Here is a 17,417-nt window from a genome sequence, read left to right as displayed (position 1 = left end):
CCGGTGTCCTGTACCCTCTAGGAGGAAAACACAAGGGATACATTGGACAGGGCACCAGTGTGCAGCTCGAGCACCATTACCCCTACATGTTTCAGTTTCCCGATCTTCTTGGCATGAAGCTGATGCTGAGCAGCATGAGTGTCCCTGAGCAGGATGGGGTTGCATGACCAAGGGAGGGGGAGCTGCCATCAGGGTCCAGCAGCTATACAAAGATTTGAATCAGTCTAAGTGGCTAAAAGGAACATGCCCTCAGAGTGCTATTTTTTTTCCCTCCTGAGGTGTTTTAGCTCCTTTTGGAAACCTCAGCCCAAGTGTCCAAGAGCTCCACATAAACCTGTGTCACAGGGTGACTGACATCCTGCACGGTCCATCTGTGCTTGTGGAGTGCTGGATGGAGATGGCTCCCAACATGAGCAGTGGTGGGGCAGGGGGAGGATGATGCTCATGATCCCAAAACATGATGCCTGAGCAAGGAAACTCCTTCCCATCTGCTCCTTTTGCCATGGCACAACCTGGGCTTTGCCAGCGCCACTTCACATCACCTCCACTGGTCCCAGCCCTATGCTGGGCTGCCCAGCAGGGAGTCCCCTGTGCCATGCCTGTGCTGGAGATGCTCCATGAAATGCTCCTTTCCCAGCTGCTCTCCGCTCCTGCATGGTCACTGTGAGGCATCTGGCATTGAACTTCACCCTTACCTCCAGGTCTGCACATGCAGCAATACTCACCCACATGCCTGCCCTGGCTCCCGTTCCTGGAGGCTTCAGCGGCAGGTAATGGCAGGGGGTGGGATGCCTGCCCAGGGATGTATTTGCTCCAAGAAGGAATTTTAAAGACAAGTGTATCATTAGTGAATTCCCTGGGGTTTCAACCCATCCAAATCTGAGCATATTGGCTGTTGACTCTTCCACTGGTTTCGCAGAGAAACTATTTCTTCTTCCACTAGACATCACCCTAAGGGGATGCTTTCTTTTTTTTCCCTGATTTCATCCAATTACTTAGCTGTATGCTCTTCTGAAGCACCATAAATAATTCTCCTCCCTCTGCTGTGTTTACCAGCATGTCTCATGAAATCCAGTAAGATATGATTGATTGCAATCATTATTTCCTAGTGCTGCTATGAAAACCTCTGTCAGGTTCAGTGATTGCTTTTAAAGAGTGGCTGCCACTCAGGAAAACTGTCAAAAACCTGTCATACTTTAGCAAACTCCAATTAATCTGTGGACCAGTTTTACTTGTGCTTTCTTTCCCATCATTGGGGATTATCAAGGGTGATTAGAATATTTCTCCTTTGTAATTAGCAGCTTGCTGGGTTTAAAAAAAAAAAAAAGTGGCTCACAGGGCTGTTTTACTGGGTCTTCATGGTATTGAGTCAGGTTTGGGTTTATCCCGTCTGCCTGCAGTGCTGTTCACAAGTCCCTTGGGGATCTTCATCACTGGCTTAAGGGGAGCGGCTGGGGGTGCCACGGGGCTCTCTGCGACCCTCCGGATCCCCATCGCTGGCACGCGCTGTCAGGCAGCCGAGCAGCCATTTGGCGGGTGTCTGGGTCTCCGCTTCAGGTTAACAAATTAATCCTGGCTCTTGCATTTTTAAAAGTCGCTTCAGCACTTTTCCTCCTTTCTTTTGGTTTTAATGAGACACACTTTCCAAGAGATGTAATAATCATTGCCAAAAATGTCAAATCGTTCTTGTTATCCTCCTTAAGCTTCTGGAACAACAACAACAACAACAACAAAAGACCAAGAACAGAAAAAGAGAGGTGTTGATGAGGTAGGGCTTTGACTTCATCTCCAAGAGCCAGGGGAAGGCTGGGGGGAGATGTGCCCCATGACAGCTCTGCTTTCTGGCAGGGTGCCTGAAAAGATAACCCAGTGAAGGCTGAGATTATTTATTTTTTTTAATTGCTGTTTTTACTTAGGATTTGGGATGTTTTTTTTATTTCTTCATTGGAGAAGGAATATCTCCGCTCACTTGACAGCAAAACTCAGGGCTTTGCTGTTGAAAAGCATCCCGGTATTGCTCAGAACCAGCTGGGGAATTGGATGGTGGCAGCGACATGAGGGGAAATCTCAATGAAGCCAGTGGGAGAGCTGGGGGGACTGGTGCCAGGGGCTTGGCTGTGGGGCTGGGGCTTGCGGCTCTGCTTACTGCTGGCATCTCTGGTATCCAGGGGGAAACAGTTTCATTCCCCAGTGGGAATACTCTTGTCCTGCCCTAGTGGTTTGGGAGCAGAGCTGTTGTCAACTGTGCTCCTGCAGTGAGGACTTGGAGCAGGCATCCTTGGCTGGATTGCCTGGGTGAGGATGTAGCCCAGGCAGCAGCAAATCTCTGTCTCCTGCTCCTGCTTGAGCATGTGTGATCCCTGAGGAGCTTTTCTGGGCTGTGGGGATGTGGTGCTGAGCACCCCTGGGTGCCCAGCACGGACATCAGGACATCAGCTCGCTGCTGCCTGCTGGAAAAGCAAGCCCTGTGTAGCTCCGTGCCTCAGTTTCCCTTTCCGCCCCTCCCCCCAAGGCAGCATTGGGCTCCCTTGGAGGGGCTGGAGAGGCTGCTGGGACCCATCCCAAACCCCTCAGGACCCTCCAGGTCTCTTCTGCTGGGAGGAGCTCTGTACACGTGTCTGTGTATTTTTTTAACTAGGGGCCAGAGCTGTGTCTCTGCATGTGCTTTGCAAGCAGATATTTAAATTTCAGATTAACTACACCACTAAACAGGCCTTTGTAATTAAATGAACGCAGCCTGGCTATGAACTGGGGGGAGAGCCCAGCCCTGAGTGGAGAAGGCAGCAGCGGCTCTCAGTCATCTCCATCGTCTTCCCAGGCATGATCCTTGCATCCTTCCAGTGAACCACTGTGACCTGACCCCTCCAAAACAAGCTGGGATCCAAATCCTTAGGCCAGGGGTACTACTCTGTCCATGGAAATGTGGTGGTTGTGGTTTAAGCTCTTCTGGCCAGCTGTCAGGAATGTATCAGGTCCTTTTCCTGACCTCCAGACACACCTGCCAGCACAGAAGCACGCAAGACGGATGCTGAGTCTCCATCTCGCTCAAAAACTGCATTCAGGGTCTAAACTCTGACCAGCTGGCAGTGCCAGGATGTCAAAGCAGGAGCAAATCCTGTGCAAAAATCCCCGTTCTGGGGCCAGTTGGTCCTCGAAGTTGCCTGTGGCAGGCAGGGAGTGGTGGTGCTGCCAGGGGCTGCAAGCTGTGAACACAGCCCAGCTGATGTAGGGATGTCACCGGAGTGGGCTCAGTCCAATGGGGAAATAACGTAGGTTTTCTGACTTAAGACCGTCTCAGAGCTTTTGTTTTTGTTGGCCGTGTCTTTGCCTGGTTTGCTCAGCTGTGTTTGGGGAGGCCCCTGTACAAACTGAGCTCCAGGGTCCAAGTTTTCCCTTTTCCCCCAACTAGCATCTTTTAATAGCAAGTTTGTTAGCACTGCTGCCCTTTAAGGGGCAGGCTGTGACTTGTGTCCTACCTGGGGTATGAGGCGACTTCCCTGGTGGGATGGGTCAAGCTGGCTCCTGAATTCCCAGACGCATCCAGGGAGGTCTGAGGCTGCTCAGGATCTTGGGCACTCACCGATTCAAGCAAGAAGTCACCAACTTCTGTCCAGGGAGTGTTTGGGGAAAAGCCCAGTTTCAATTTTCATGAGCAGTATTTTTTTAATTTTTTTTTTCTTTTTTTTTTTTTGTGAGGAATTGCTTTTGCACTTAGTTTCCCTTCTGTTTTATTAGATAGCGTCAGGAAAAACAACATGTTGTTGATAATCTCAGCTAAGTGTGGAACCTCCAACCTTTGAAGAGGGCTTGCTGGCCTGGTGTCAGCTTCTTGGAGGGGTTAAGGGTTGGCTTGTGACCCCTTGTGTTTGCCTGACAGTGACAGGCAGTTGCAGGGGTGCGGTGCTTTCCCTGTACCCGCTGTGGTGAGAGCCTGGCAGGGCGGTGTGCGAGTGCCGAAGCCCACAGTTCCACAGTGGTGCCGATGCAGCCCACCTCCATCAGAGCTCGAGAACTGACCCCTGGCAGCTGGGGCTCCAGTGCTGCAGCATCTGGAGCTGGAGTTAGCGGGTGATTTAGTGGAGGAGTAGGGATGGAGCTGGGGCTCCACCTCTGCAGCAGCGGGAGCCATCGCGGTGAGCTGGTTCCCACCATGGCCATAAGCACTGCTCTCATCCGAATACCAAACCCATCCAGACCTCACACTCAGGCTGGCGCCCGTGCTGTTTGACAGGCGCAATGGCTTGAGTCAGCTCCTGTATTGAGGAGAAGTCTGTGCTGGGGCTGTCCCTGGCACGCGATGCTGTTGGGATGCCCCACTCCATCCCACCGCCGGGGCTGAGCTGGGTGCGGCATGCTGTGCTGGGATGGGGGACCCAGGGGATGCACCAGCACAGCCACCCTCTGGCTTTGCAAGACTCGGTTTTGCAGCTGTTTGGAGATGCATGAGCTGTCTGTAGGACCTGATAGCCACCTGGAGTGTCCAGTAGCCCCTCGCCCAGCTCCTGCTGCTCCCTAAATTAAATATGTGCTGCCTCTTGAAAAAGAACATGTGAGTGGAACGGCGGAGATAAGCTAAACGGGAGAAGTTCAGGGGATTATGCACTGATTAAGTTATTACTAACGTGAAATGAGCTGTGCTGAGATGAAACAGGAGCTTTATTTTCTGTTCCCTGGCTTCAGGCTCAGGGCTGCCTGTCACTAGACAGCAGATCAAACTGTGAGCCAGGAGCTCATGTATCCCCCGGCACTTTCAACACAGCAGTGGGTCAGTGCCATGCAAACCCATAGGAAAAGGTGTTAAACGGGGCTGGGAATCAGGGGCCTTCCCCGCTGGAGGGAATTTGCTGAGATGTAGCTCTTGAGATGGAGCTATTTCCAGTGCTGTGGCACCCACCCTGTAGCAGATTTGGGTAGAAAAGAAAATCTCTGCAACAGGAAAATCTGGTGCTGCTGGGAGGATATGTTGGGGGAGGGCTGCCTATTTGCTCCATTTCGCATGCTTTTCCTTCAGCATCCCCTGCAGGCTGCTGGCAAGGGCAGGCTGCTGGGCTAGGTTGGGTCTAGGAGGGTGAAAAACAGAAGTGCAAAATGAAAGGCTGTTTGGTTAGTGTTTGAGAACAAAGTTGGTTTCCTGTGAGCACCAAGGACAGGCTGGATTGGGTGGACAAGTCAGGAGATTATGCCCAGAGAGGCAGGTGAGGAAGCTGGATCCAGGGCTGGTATAACTGGGGGTTACTGGGAGCTGCAGCAGCCCAGCTGGATTTGGGCACAGGCAGGGATTAACCTATGCTGCTATGTTTGTGTGCCTGCAGTGATGGGCACGCTGGAGTCCCGAGGGGTGCTGCGGCGAATGAGCGACATGCTGGAGATGCTGATGAAGAGGATGGACATCCTGGCCAGGCTGGAGAATAGCACTGACTTCCACAAAGGGGATGAAGCACGATTCCCTCTGGACAGGTCAGTCAGCTGTGCTGATGCCCCATGCAGACCCCGTGGGGCGGCACCAGGCTGGGGGGGGGCGTGCAGGAGCACCAAGCCCCCGGTGTGCTCTGCGGTGTCGGGCTGAGCCACCACGTGGGAATGGTGGAGCCCACTGGGGCATGGGGCTTGGGCAGATCTTTTGCAATCGTTTGACTTTTTTTTTTTTCTTTGGGGATTTCTGAAATTACTGTGATTTTGGGGGTCTCCTGTAGCACCTGTCCCAGCTGCTAGCGTTGCAGTGTGGGAGGGCGTCTCTTCACGTGGTGGAGCTGGAGGGGGCACTCGCCGATGGCTGGAGCAGTACCTGGTGCGTGGGCTCTGCTTCCTCCGCCATTACATCCCAGAGTGAGCTCAGGCTGGTTTCTTTGTACCCGCATTCCTCAGGTAGCTGTGGAAGTGATTGTGGTTTGAAATCCAGGGCTGATACGTTCAGCCTTGGAGTTGAGCAAGGCTTAAAATGAAATAGGAGCAAACTTAAACGGTGGCTGCACAGAGCTGGCATCCTGGCTCCTCGTGATGTGCACATGGCATCTGTCCCGGCTGGCAGCTTGAGAGATGCCATCAGACCTTCCCATTGTGACACCCTGGTTTGCTAAAGGGACATCTCCCTTTGCTTTGAGAGCCTTTAAACATTTATTAATACTAATTTGGCTGTCATGCTAAGGCCTCCAAAAATGGTAACTAAAGTGACTTGAATGTGGAGGGGCAGAGATGAAGAAACCGAGGGGCAGCGCTTGGGGCAGACTTTGCAATGTGGAAAAGGTACCAGCATAGATTTTACTCAGGTGAAGTCACAGGTGACACGTGAGTGGTGGTGGCAGGGGTGTGACATGCAGTGGTCACTGCTGCCCTGTTCTGTGCCACTGGGAGCCAGTGCTCCCACCTGGCATTCCCACCTCTGCCTCCTGCCGCGGCTGCGCTCCACAGCCGGTAGGGTTCCTGTGCCTCCCTGTTTCCATCAGCATTTCCATTTCTCTCTCCCGCTTTCCTTATGAGTCTCTTTTGCACCTATAATGGAAAATAGAGTAAGTGAGCCTGTAATTAAAGGCTGTGCACACATGAATTAAAACTGCACAGGCAGCCTTGGAGCACATGGTCTTGCCTTTTAAGTAGCATAATTTCAACCACTGAAAAATTTAATTTACCTCGGTGATGGCAGGTGCTGGGGATTTTGTTGTTACGAGGCTGGCTGGTACCCAAGCATCCAGGACAACAGTAAACCTGAAGAGGAATGGATAGGACTATTACCACCAGCAACTGGAAGGCACTCACTCACATTCAATGATTTTCTTGGCCAATCTCCTCTTAAAAGAACAGTAATTTCAGGTGATGGCAATTTCTGTACACCAGCAGCCAAGAGAGAAACTTAAAAGCATTTCTGTGAGCTGGCAACAATTGCTGTAAATGGGGATCTTGTGTTTCAGATCTGCTGTGTGGCTGGTGACTCCGGGGCCACCGCTTGGAGAGACTGGAGAGGATGGGAGCTTATGGACCCAGCACGTCAAAACAGCTTTGGGTTCTGTGCGTGTGCTGAGATGGGCTTGAGCAGTTAAGATTACAGATGTCTTCATTTTCAGGGGTAGAAAATGAGGGACAACTACTTTATCACCTTTTGCTTCTTATAAATTACCCCTTAAGTACATTGAAGTCCCTTCACTTGATCCTGCATCAAAACCAATCTGTGTCATCTTGTTCTCACCTAGCTGCTGAAGGTCAGGCTTTGGTCATGGCGCAGAGCATCTCCAGATGAAGCAACTGTTGCAGGGAGATTTCTTGTGGATGGATTTTTGCTGTGCTGTCTGTAATGAAGCACTAGCAGCCTTTGCAAGTGCTTGTGAAGTGTTTCCTGAGTGCTTTCCTTCCCTGCACCCCTCAGGTTTGGCTGAGGTCTCTGGTCAGAGGAGACTTGTGGTAAGTGTTACAGCTGTGCTGGGTCTCAGCAGGTTTGAGTGGCTCTGTTTCTCCTGCCACACTTGCTCCTGTGTCTGTAGTGCCCTTTCTTGGCTTGTCTCAGTCCCTGCCCTCCTTTGCGGGGTGCACAAGGCAGCTGGAAGGGTGCAGAGCCAATACACCCCCTCTGCTTCCCTGCTCCAAGCAGAGCCTGGTGCGGGGCTGATGCCGGTGCTCTGATGGATGCTCTCCAGAGCTGCATGGAGCATCCTGGCGGGGATCAAATAGCAGGTGCTGCAGAGCCTGGGCTGAGACCCCACAGAGTCGGGGTCCGGAGGTCCCCGACCCTTTGGGGGTAACCAGCTGCAGCCCCTGGGGACCTCGTGTGCTGAGAGGGAATGGTCACCACCAACTGCACTGGGTCCAAGCAGTGTCTCCTGAACCCCGATCAGCCCCGTGGCTGCAGAGACACGCTGCTGCTGTTCATTATTAGGGCTGTGGGACTTCACCAAGGGCTTGTTTCCACCATCCCTGTCTCTGTCTCTTTGATCACCAGTGACCGACTTGAAGCTGTCAGCAAAAGATAATACAATTAAAGGGTACTAATTTCAAAGGGATTTTATTCTTTAAATCATCTCTGGTTAGCACGGCAGCCACCTTCGCCTCCTTCCCTGCTCAGCAAAGCTGCGAGCGTGGGCTTTGCAATTCCTCTTGCATAAAAGTGGATTAATTCTTGTTTTTACAAAGTGCTCCCCTGCTTGATACTGGAATTCTGATGGAATTGGGAGGGCTTGGTTTTGCAGAGCCCCAGTGAAGAGGAAGGAGGGTGAAGGCTTCAGTGGGCTTTATGGAATAGCCAGTGAGTGCTGTTCCTCTCCAGCACCACTGCAGCGGAGGGCAGGGGTGGCTTTTCTCCTTGGAATGTGGAAGGAGAAATTTAAATATGCAAGGTGTTATGACCTGCCTTGGATAGCCTCCCAGCTGCCAGAGCAGGCAGCTTTACATGGCCAAAAGTTGCTCCAGGATGCTCCTTGTGGTGTAGGTGCTATCTGATTGAATACTCTACAGGTGCCTCTATGCATAGCCCACCAGCCTCTTGCAGTGCTTGAGATAAAACTCTCGGAAAACCCAAATGTCCAACGTTCTCCTTAGAAGAGCTGCCCAGGACTTTTGTGGGATGTGATGCTGTGGTAAGAGGATACAGGCTGCATCTGTGCACCAGCCTGATGTGGCTCCAGGCATTGCTGCATCCCTTCTCCAGCCCTCCCCGGGCTCCCCACTGCCCACATGCTGCCCGCACCCTCCCCCTGCTGGGAAGGTAAAGGATGGGTTCCCTAATGAGGGCAAGCAGCCTGCCAGTCAGCTGCAGAAAATTCAATACTACCGTTAGTTGAATGCAACCCTCGTAAATCATCAGAGGGCAAGGAAATTAGAAGTACTTATGGAAACCTCCTGGAGAGCTATTTACTGGGCAAGGGAAATACTCGTTTGCAGTGGGAGTGTCGGTCCCCTGCTGGAAAGTGCTTGGGAGGGAGGGAGGGAGGGATCCAATGTGGCTGACCCAAGCTGGCACCATAACCCAACAGTGTTTGGGCTCGGAGAAGCCCTCTTCCAGCAGCCAGGCTGCCCCTGCCCGCCCTGTGCCTGTGGGGACGTGGCAGAGGGGAAGGCTGGGGTCTGCAGTGCTGGCATCCCTGGTCATCCCTCTTCCCCACATAGCGGTTAGCCTGCAAAGGCTGTTATTTGCTAACGACTGATTAATCTTCAAGCTTAATTACTGCCAAGGCTCAGTTAATATCCACACACTTTGAGTATTTGTTCTTGTAATCATTACATGACTCCATATTCCCCCAGTAATTAAAAGTCTCACAATATGACACTAAGTGGGTGATGTTCCTGCATCCTGCCAGCCTGGGTCTATTAATTCCTGAATCGTTGCTGTTGATAAGCTGGCTTTAGTGCAAGTGCTGCCAGATGCCCCGGTCCCCTGCTATCCAGGTGAGCCTGGAGCGGTCTCAGACCCCTCTTGCATCGCCTCCCTGGCGCGCTGCAGGGCTCAGCCAGGGCATCCGCAAGGTGAGGCTGGGGGTATATGGTGTGAAAGCTGTCTGGTGTGGGCAGAGCCCCCCAGCGCAGCCTGTGGGGAAGGTAAGACCTGTCCTGTGGTCCAGCCTGGCTTTGGTGGGTGGTTGTTTTGCCAAGCAGAGCTTGGCTGCGGGAGCAGCATTGGGGTGCAGCTGGGCAGGAGAGCCCAGCAGCCAGCACTGCGGGAGTCTTCCTCCCCAGCACTCTCCTTCCTCACAGCTTCTGTATCCCATTTCATCCTGGCATAGGCGATGAGTTGTTTCTTGCCGGCTGCTGAGGATGTCTCCAGCCAGTACTGGATGCTTTCAGTCTTAACTTGGCCATGGTGGGCACAGTGCAGGGGGTCACTGAGGACCCCCCAGTCTGGGGTGCCCACCGGAGTCAGGGGAGGAGATGCACGGGGCAATTCATGCCTGGGCAATGGAGATAAATTGGTTTTCTCTCTAAGGCAGAGTGGAAAGGTTGCTACATACCACTAGCAGGGTGGCAAGGGGAGCAGGGTCCTATGTGCCCCCACCTTGTCTGAGGGGCTCTGGGCTCATTGGGAGAGACTTGCAGCAGGGGGGTGATGGGCACTGCCAGCATGGTGGGGGTATAGGTGCCCACGTCACCCTCCCCTCCTGCTCCCAGGCTTGTATGTACCAACTCCAGCTCAGCTAGCTGAACCTAATTCTGCGACAGGCTTTGCTTTCTGGTTTTTTTGTGCTTTTCCATCCCAAAGCATCAATACGCTGGGTGCTGCTTTATCACGGGGCTTTGCAAGTGAGGCTTCTTGGTGCATTAACACATGGAGGCAAAGTACTGCTGCTGGTGGCTTTGTGCTGTGGTTGGTTGTATTGTCTTGGGCAGCTCGTACAGGGAAAGCCCTCGGCACCTGGTGGCCCGGGGCGAGCAGAGCCCAGGGCTTTGGGGCAGTGCTGGGGTGGTGGTGATATGGGATGGGGAGGAGCGTGGCCTGGGCTGTGTGTCTGATTTACCTTGCAAGGAAAAAGATTCTATTAACCTTCCATCAGATGTCCCTGATTTCGGAGTAGCTGGGAGCAAGCAGTGCCCCCCCGCAGGGGCAGGCTTGGGGGCTTCCCAGCCGGGGGGGCATCGGCACGATGGAGGGGGGCATCGAGGGAGGCTGTAGTGCTGAGGGTGGAAACACAGGCTGCGAGAGTAACCCTTTCAGCTGGCAAAGCAAACGAGAGGCTGAGGGCTGTAGGAAAGCACAGGCTCTGGAGAGCATCTCACCCAGGGGATCCCCTGCCCCAGGGATCCATGATCAAAACTGGGTATTTTTAGTCCCACTTTTGAGAAGGTCCCTCTTAGCCGAGACTGGCAACATCTTCACGGCTCACCAAAGGCAGTTTCTCGCAGCCTGTATCAGGCTACTCAAGCATGTAGACAAATAGATCTGTTTTATGCCCCAATCAAGTGATGATCGACATACATCAAAGCGATGATCCTGTGACCCCCCTGTCTGTGAATTCTGTTCACATAAATAAAACGCGCTGCTGCCCAGGTGTATGGCTCGGCTCAGTTCTGCTCTGGGAGACGGGAAGGAAGCAAAGGTTTGGGATTGTGGCTTTGGCCCTGTGTTCTGCTTGGGAAGGATCTCAGAGCCCTTTGTAACGTTCATAAAATATTTTAATTAATGATCTTGGTTATACTTTGCTGGCAAGTTTTCCCTGTGTCAGTGAGATACTGGCTTTGGAAAGTTGGTTTTTTCATCATTTTTTTCCTGAAATTTATTGCTAGCTTGCTAAAGTGGCAGCATCCTTCCCAGGGATGTGCAGCTGTGGGCTTTGGTCAGGTCTCAGGGTCTGGTCCTCTAAATGCATTTGTGTGAGAAACGTCACCCACAGTAAACTGAAATTAAAATACATGGAAGTAACTTCAGTGAGTTAAATACTCCGGTATTTATGGCGTGATTTATTATGCAACTTGATTTGGAGGAGTTCAGGCAGGGCTCTGCCCGTGCATCGCCTGGTATTTGCTTCATGTGAGTTTCCAAGGAACGTTCTAGTCCCCAGATGCTTTCTCTGGGATATTTGCCCCAGGTGAATTCCCAGCGAGCACAAATGCAGCCAGAGCGAACTCTGGTCTTTATTCAGGTGTTGATGGAGAGGAGACTGAGCTGTTTGTCTCAGCTCTGAGGTGTACTGGAAAAGATTGCATATACAGATAGAAATAATATTCTATTCTGTGATATTTTAAAAAATATTTTTATTTATTTTAAAATTTTTATCCATTTTTTGGTCAATATCCATATTATTGACTGGCTGGAGCTGCCTGTGAAGAATAAACCAACTTATTAGGCAGGGGCCTTCGTGTACATGTCCCTTGGGGAGATTGCAAAGCTGGGTACAGCATCGCTGTCCTTGTTTGATGTCAGGAAAGGCGCTGAGCAGCTGAATGACCTGGCAGAGCCAGTGCTGGCGGTAGAAAAGCAGAGTCCTGTGCTTCAGCCCCAGCACTTTTTTTGCCCCCCTAATGTTGCTATAAATTTCTGCCAAGCTGATAGCAACCAGGGCTTTGGGCTTTTTCTCTGCTCCCTGGTTGTCTGCGCCTTGCCTGGGTGGAGCAGGGCACGGGACCCTCCCTGCACTCGCTATCACAGCACCCCGTGTGCTGCCCCTCCCCTGCATGGACCACCAGCTCAAACCAAGCCAAGGCTGTTTATCCAAGCTTAGGGTAATAGCTCCAGCACCAGAGTTATGAAGATTAAAGTCAGGATTACAAGTCAAATAAACACAAAACACACAGCTGAGTCTCATGAGTGGACACCTGCCCAGCCACTGCTGCCTCTCCCTCTGCACCCCCTGTTAGGACCATTGGTGTCAGGGGACCATGACCCACATTTTAGGGAGAGCATCAGCCACCCAGTAATCCCTTTGTGTCTGTGGGCAGCCCTGGCTCCCAGTTTTTTGGATGCAAGCCACCTCGGAGAGCGTGCAGAGATGTGCATGATGGCATGGATCTCCCCCCCCAAAATTTTACCTCCAGCATCGATGAGGTTTACTTGGATTATCTTACTCCAGAGGAGCAAAGCTCTTAATTGCTCTGTCTTCTTGGATAACTGAATTACCTTTTTTAGTTATCTAGCGCCTGGATGAGGGCTTTTCCCCACATCCCTGGGGACCCCTCGGCTGTTGGGTGGCTCTGAGCTCGTCCCACCAAGGGGATGGGTGGATGGATGGATGGATGGGGAGAAAGGAGCCTGAGCCCCTGGGGTGACCCATTGGAGATGCCCTAGGTGCTCATTTCTCCAGGAGGTACCCCAGCTATCTTAATGGGTAGCACTTCAAAAGCTGCAACAGGAGCCAGGAGGATGGGAAAAGCTCTGTTCCCATTGCCAGGAAGGGTTATCCATCAGTGCTGCCTCTGGGATTTCAGCTCCCTGCGCTGGAGAGCAAGGCTGTCATGGGGCTGGATGTTAGGGGGAAGCAGCGAGAGCCCAGCACCAACCCCTGTCGCCCTTCCCAGCTGCTTTCTGCTCTGCCTTGGGTCTTTGAGGGGGGAAAAAAATTAAAATAATAGTATCTTTAAAGAGGCAAATGGTAGCACAGACATGGTAATGAGCAAGCTGAAATCCTTTGGTTAACTGCTCTGTGCGAATGGTGCATTTATTGATGTATTATCTTCAAAACATCTGCTTTTCTCCATCTGTATTGGTCTTCCCAAAGTCACTGCTTTCACCAGTTAATAGCAAGAAATATCGGATGAGCAAGCAAATATGTTTAGAGCTTGTATTATGAAGACAACACACAAATAGAAAGAGATTCATCTTTTCGTAATGCCACTTTTATAAAAGGCAATAAAAATACAGTGCCTTGTAAAGGGATAAACAGGCTGAACCTGAGCTGCTGCTGCGGGGTTGGGGACAAGAGACAAAGTGAAGTGGACCAAATTAATGCATAAAAAAGTAAAGGAAAACTCAACCTCTGGCTATATTATATGGCAAATGATCTGCCAGTGGGGAAAGATACATCTTAATAGCAGTTTTTGAGACAAGATGAATACTGTATACAGTGCATTATAAGGCGCTGTGTGATCTGAATCTTAATCAACATGGGGAATTATAAATCTGAAAATAATAAAGATGAAATCAATATTGATGGTTAGAAGTAAAAGTACTGTATTTGCTGTAGTAAACGATTTTAAGGTCCCAGGGAAAAATTCGTTCTAGAAAACCCATAGTAATTTACCGTAGTTTCAATGGCTGGCACAGCCCCAGTGCATTTTTGTGGCATTTATATTGTTGCTATAGAAAAATGTAAAAAGCAACAAGGAAAGAAAAAAAAAAAAAAGCCCACCACTGCTACCTGTGCAGTGGTAGTGTTAGCACTGGAAGTGAGTTCTTTCTGCTGGGCAGGTGGAAGCGGTGCTGGCATCCCAGTTCGGATGGAGACAGGCAGTGGGATATTCCCCTTCTGCTTAGCTGCCACTGAGCAAAATAAGCCATTTACCTTGTCTTTCCTGGTGTTTCCAGTTACTAAGAATAAAGCATCAAATTCTGATGAGCTACAGAAAACCTTTTTGCGTTTGAGGTTTTGCTTTAAATGTCTTATTTTCTTGTCCTCTGCCCAGGTGACAAATCGCTGTAATGATAGGTGATGTAACTTATGCTTAACCTTCTTGTCATCTCTTTAATACATTAAATGAAATTTGCTGCTCAAGTGATAGCCTTGTTGCCCAGCAGAAAAAAACACCCAGGCAGCCGACTCAGTGCTGCCGTGTTAGTGCTGCCACCAGGGCCCATCAGTGCTCCCAATGTGGGAGCGTAGCTCTTCACCCTGAGCATGAAATCCCTCGCTCAAAGTCACGGGGATTTGGAGGAAAGTAATTTGACATGTGAATGTGATGAGCCGGCAAGCGGTGGGAGATCTGAGCCTGGTTCTTATATTGGGGGGATGTTTTCTACCTTTTTCTATCTTCTTAATACGTGCCAAGAACCACAGTGGATGTTTTTTGCATCACTTTGTAGTAACCCTCAGGGAAAGCCTTGCAGAGCCCGTACAACGTGGCTGTCTTGTTTGTGAGAGCTGGAGCTGCCCGAGTGTGATGGTGGAACATACGTGTTAACCAGAGGGCTCTGAGTTGAAATCTTTGTGTCTGGGCAGCAGCTGTAGCTTACAAGAGCTGGGCAAGCTGGCATAGATGCTGGGCCAGGTCCATCACCCGATGGAAACTGCTGCTGTGGCTGGAGCTCCGGCAGGACTTAGGCTGGCTGCAAGGCTGGGCTTAGAAGAAAACCATTTATTTAGGATAACAATCCTGATTTTTGTTTGAACATGTTCCATGGGTCCTCAGCCCTGGCTGAGCTGAGCTCTGGAGGTCATCAGAGAGGAGATGGGGACTGAGGCTGCTGTTGACTTTTGACATTCACCTAATTACTTGGGTGTTTGGGAGAGGGTATGGACCTGAGTGAGAATTGGGATAGCTTCTGGGAGGAAGCGGGAGCTGGATCATGGGCTAATGTAGGTGCTCTGAAGCATGGGAGTAGGGCTGCCGTGGCTGTGGTCATCCTTGCTCCTTGCCACGAGTGATGGAAAAACCCAAGGAGCATCTCTACCAAGCCAACATTCCTTTCCTGTTGCTGGAGCAGGAGGTTGGGCTTGCTGGCTCTAAATTCGCTGCGTCCTTGTGATGTTTGCTCCTAAACTGCCCATCCCAGCTGTTCCCTGTTTGCTGAGCTGCTGCACATCACCTGCATCATCTGATGGCTGCTTGCTGGCGGAAAAAGCATTGCAGACATAGGGGGGTGCAAGCTTTCAGGGCTGGTTGGGCTGTGCAGCCCTCAGACCAGGAACATTTTATCTCCTCGGAGTTATGCTGACAAGCAGAGCTTATTGCAGGTCAATTTTGTGCCCATATTTTACCAGGGCCTCGGGAGCAGCGTCCCTGCTGCAGCGGTTACAGTAGCTGGCAGGATACCTGGGGTTTATTCTCTGCAAAGGTTGAAAGTTACTCGGGGGCAATGGTGTCCTCTGCATTTAATTACTATTTCTTAAAAGCCTAAGATATGTGGCTCCCTGTGGAGGTACGCAGGCTGAATATTGATGGTCATAAACCATGCCAGAAGGAAAAATGTGGGCTGCTTGCTGCTAGCGAATGGACTTTAAATCAACAACTGAAGCAGTATTGGTTCATAAAACTAGGATTTTTTTAGCCTTGAGGACAGAGGTATTTTAAATCCTAGCCTTCAGGTTCACTGATCTGCTGGAGAACAAATATAAAACTTCACCGGGAAGGACCTGACATCAGCACATATTTTTTGTGCCAAGAGTATTCAAGGTAGCCCTTTCGGTTTTGCTCACTGCTTATGACATTTCCTTGTATTATAATGATCTCAGCAGCAGCAGGAGGAAAAAACTTATGACCCAGATGCTGCAGAAGGGGAAATTATTTACTGCAATAACGGCGCTCATCGAGACGTGGTGGTTGTTTGCAGTGGAAACGGCAGGCGAGGCGTTGCAGGTGGAGAGCTTGCTGCTTGTCAGGCCTGGCAGGGCACCACTGCTGATGGATGGAGTTCTCTTGCCCTTTTATGTATTACACCAGGTTTTAATTGACACCCGGCCCTTTACAGTGCTCTGTCACTCCATCTACACAGTGTGTTATGTAGATGAGTTTAATGGTGCTGTTTACCCAGGACGGTATTGATTGCAAGGTTTAATTCGATAGACAGCATACACAGCTATTCAAACCGCTGGAATCTGATCTCAGGCTGTGGTGCGAAGGTGCTTGTAGGCTCTGCTGGGGCTGCAACACCCAGCTCAACCCCGGCTCATGCAGAGCTGCTGATGCTTGCCCCAGCACGCTGTCCCTGCACAGCCCTTGCTGCTGCTCCTCGCCGCAGGACCTGGAAATCCGCTCGCCTAAATCTTTGCTGGATGGACTGGCTCAGGCCACCTGCATGCCCTGCATATTTTGCATCTCTCTGCAGCCTGCTCCAGGCCCATAAGCTTCCTCATCCCTCCTCTGGTTTTGCTTTCTTTTCTCTGTATTTTTGGTTTTTTCTCCCTTTTATTCCCAGCACGGCTTCCTACATGCACCGCAATGCCAATAATCACAGCAGAGCTTTTTCAAACACAGCGTATCTGAAATAAGAAAAACAATTTTTTCCAGCCTATTTAATATTTCCCTGTGTAAAATGCACAGATGAACCCGTGTTTATCAGCATGCTGTGAAAAATGGCAGAATACTGATTTATGCAGGTTTATAGTCAAACCTTGGAAGGCACTGGCTTCTTTGTCTCATACATACTGGACCAGGTGTTCCCATGTTGCATCCCGGAGCTAAGTTCAACCTGCAGGCAGCTTCCAAGGATGACCAGTTTGCCATAGCCACCCCTGAGTGTCACCACTGGGAGACATCAAGTTTTCAGAGTCAATTTGGTTTTTTTCACAGGTTCCCGCCAGCAGCCGGGTTGATGGAGAGGATTCAAGCTATAGCTCAAAACGTCTCAGACATTGCAATAAAAGTAGACCAGATTCTCCGGAACAGCCTCCTGAACGGGAAAGGTGAGAGTCCCTGGGGGGTCCCTGTGCTCCAAACCTCCTACGTGTTATGCAGTTGCAATAGGGAGATCCAGCCAAGCCTACAGTGAAAAATTTGGTAAAAATGCAGGGTGATGGAAGCTGATCTGAGGTTACCCAACATCACTCCTGACTGCAGGGCTAAGTAGGACACCTGATGCTCTTCAGCAGACCTGCTAGGGCTGTTTGTGTCCTGCTCCATGTGGATGCTGCACACGGTCACACCACTGTTTTGAGAGAGAGGAGGTCCTGAGTGTGGTCTGAGCCTTCTCAGAGGTTTCCAGGACTTTCACCTTGTTGTTACAGCCAGGAAGGCTGGAAAAGGAGGCTAGATAGGGAACCAGCCTCTGTGGTCTCTGACAGCAGTAATGTTCTCCTAAAAGCATCAAGTCATTTGGCCCAGGACGACTCGAGAGCGGGGGAGATAAATCTGCA

The 17,417-nt window shown here is 50.8% G+C and overlaps 1 protein-coding gene across 3 annotated transcripts in view; it reads left to right on the top strand.

Annotated features, from left to right (window-relative positions):
* MGAT5B (alpha-1,6-mannosylglycoprotein 6-beta-N-acetylglucosaminyltransferase B) overlaps window positions 1–17,417 on the top strand; it is a 70,614-nt gene that overhangs the window by 20,255 nt on the left and 32,942 nt on the right. For all 3 annotated transcript variants that reach the window (XM_056326560.1, XM_056326561.1, XM_056326562.1), the window contains exons 3-4: window positions 5,313–5,457; window positions 16,855–16,967. In XM_056326560.1, the coding sequence (XP_056182535.1) occupies window positions 5,313–5,457; window positions 16,855–16,967 (258 nt within the window). The remainder of the gene's footprint in view (window positions 1–5,312; window positions 5,458–16,854; window positions 16,968–17,417) is intronic.

Source organism: Falco biarmicus, chromosome 1 (assembly GCF_023638135.1).
Source record: "Falco biarmicus isolate bFalBia1 chromosome 1, bFalBia1.pri, whole genome shotgun sequence".
Lineage (NCBI taxonomy): Eukaryota > Metazoa > Chordata > Aves > Falconiformes > Falconidae > Falco > Falco biarmicus.
This window is presented reverse-complemented; position numbering and strand designations above follow the sequence as displayed.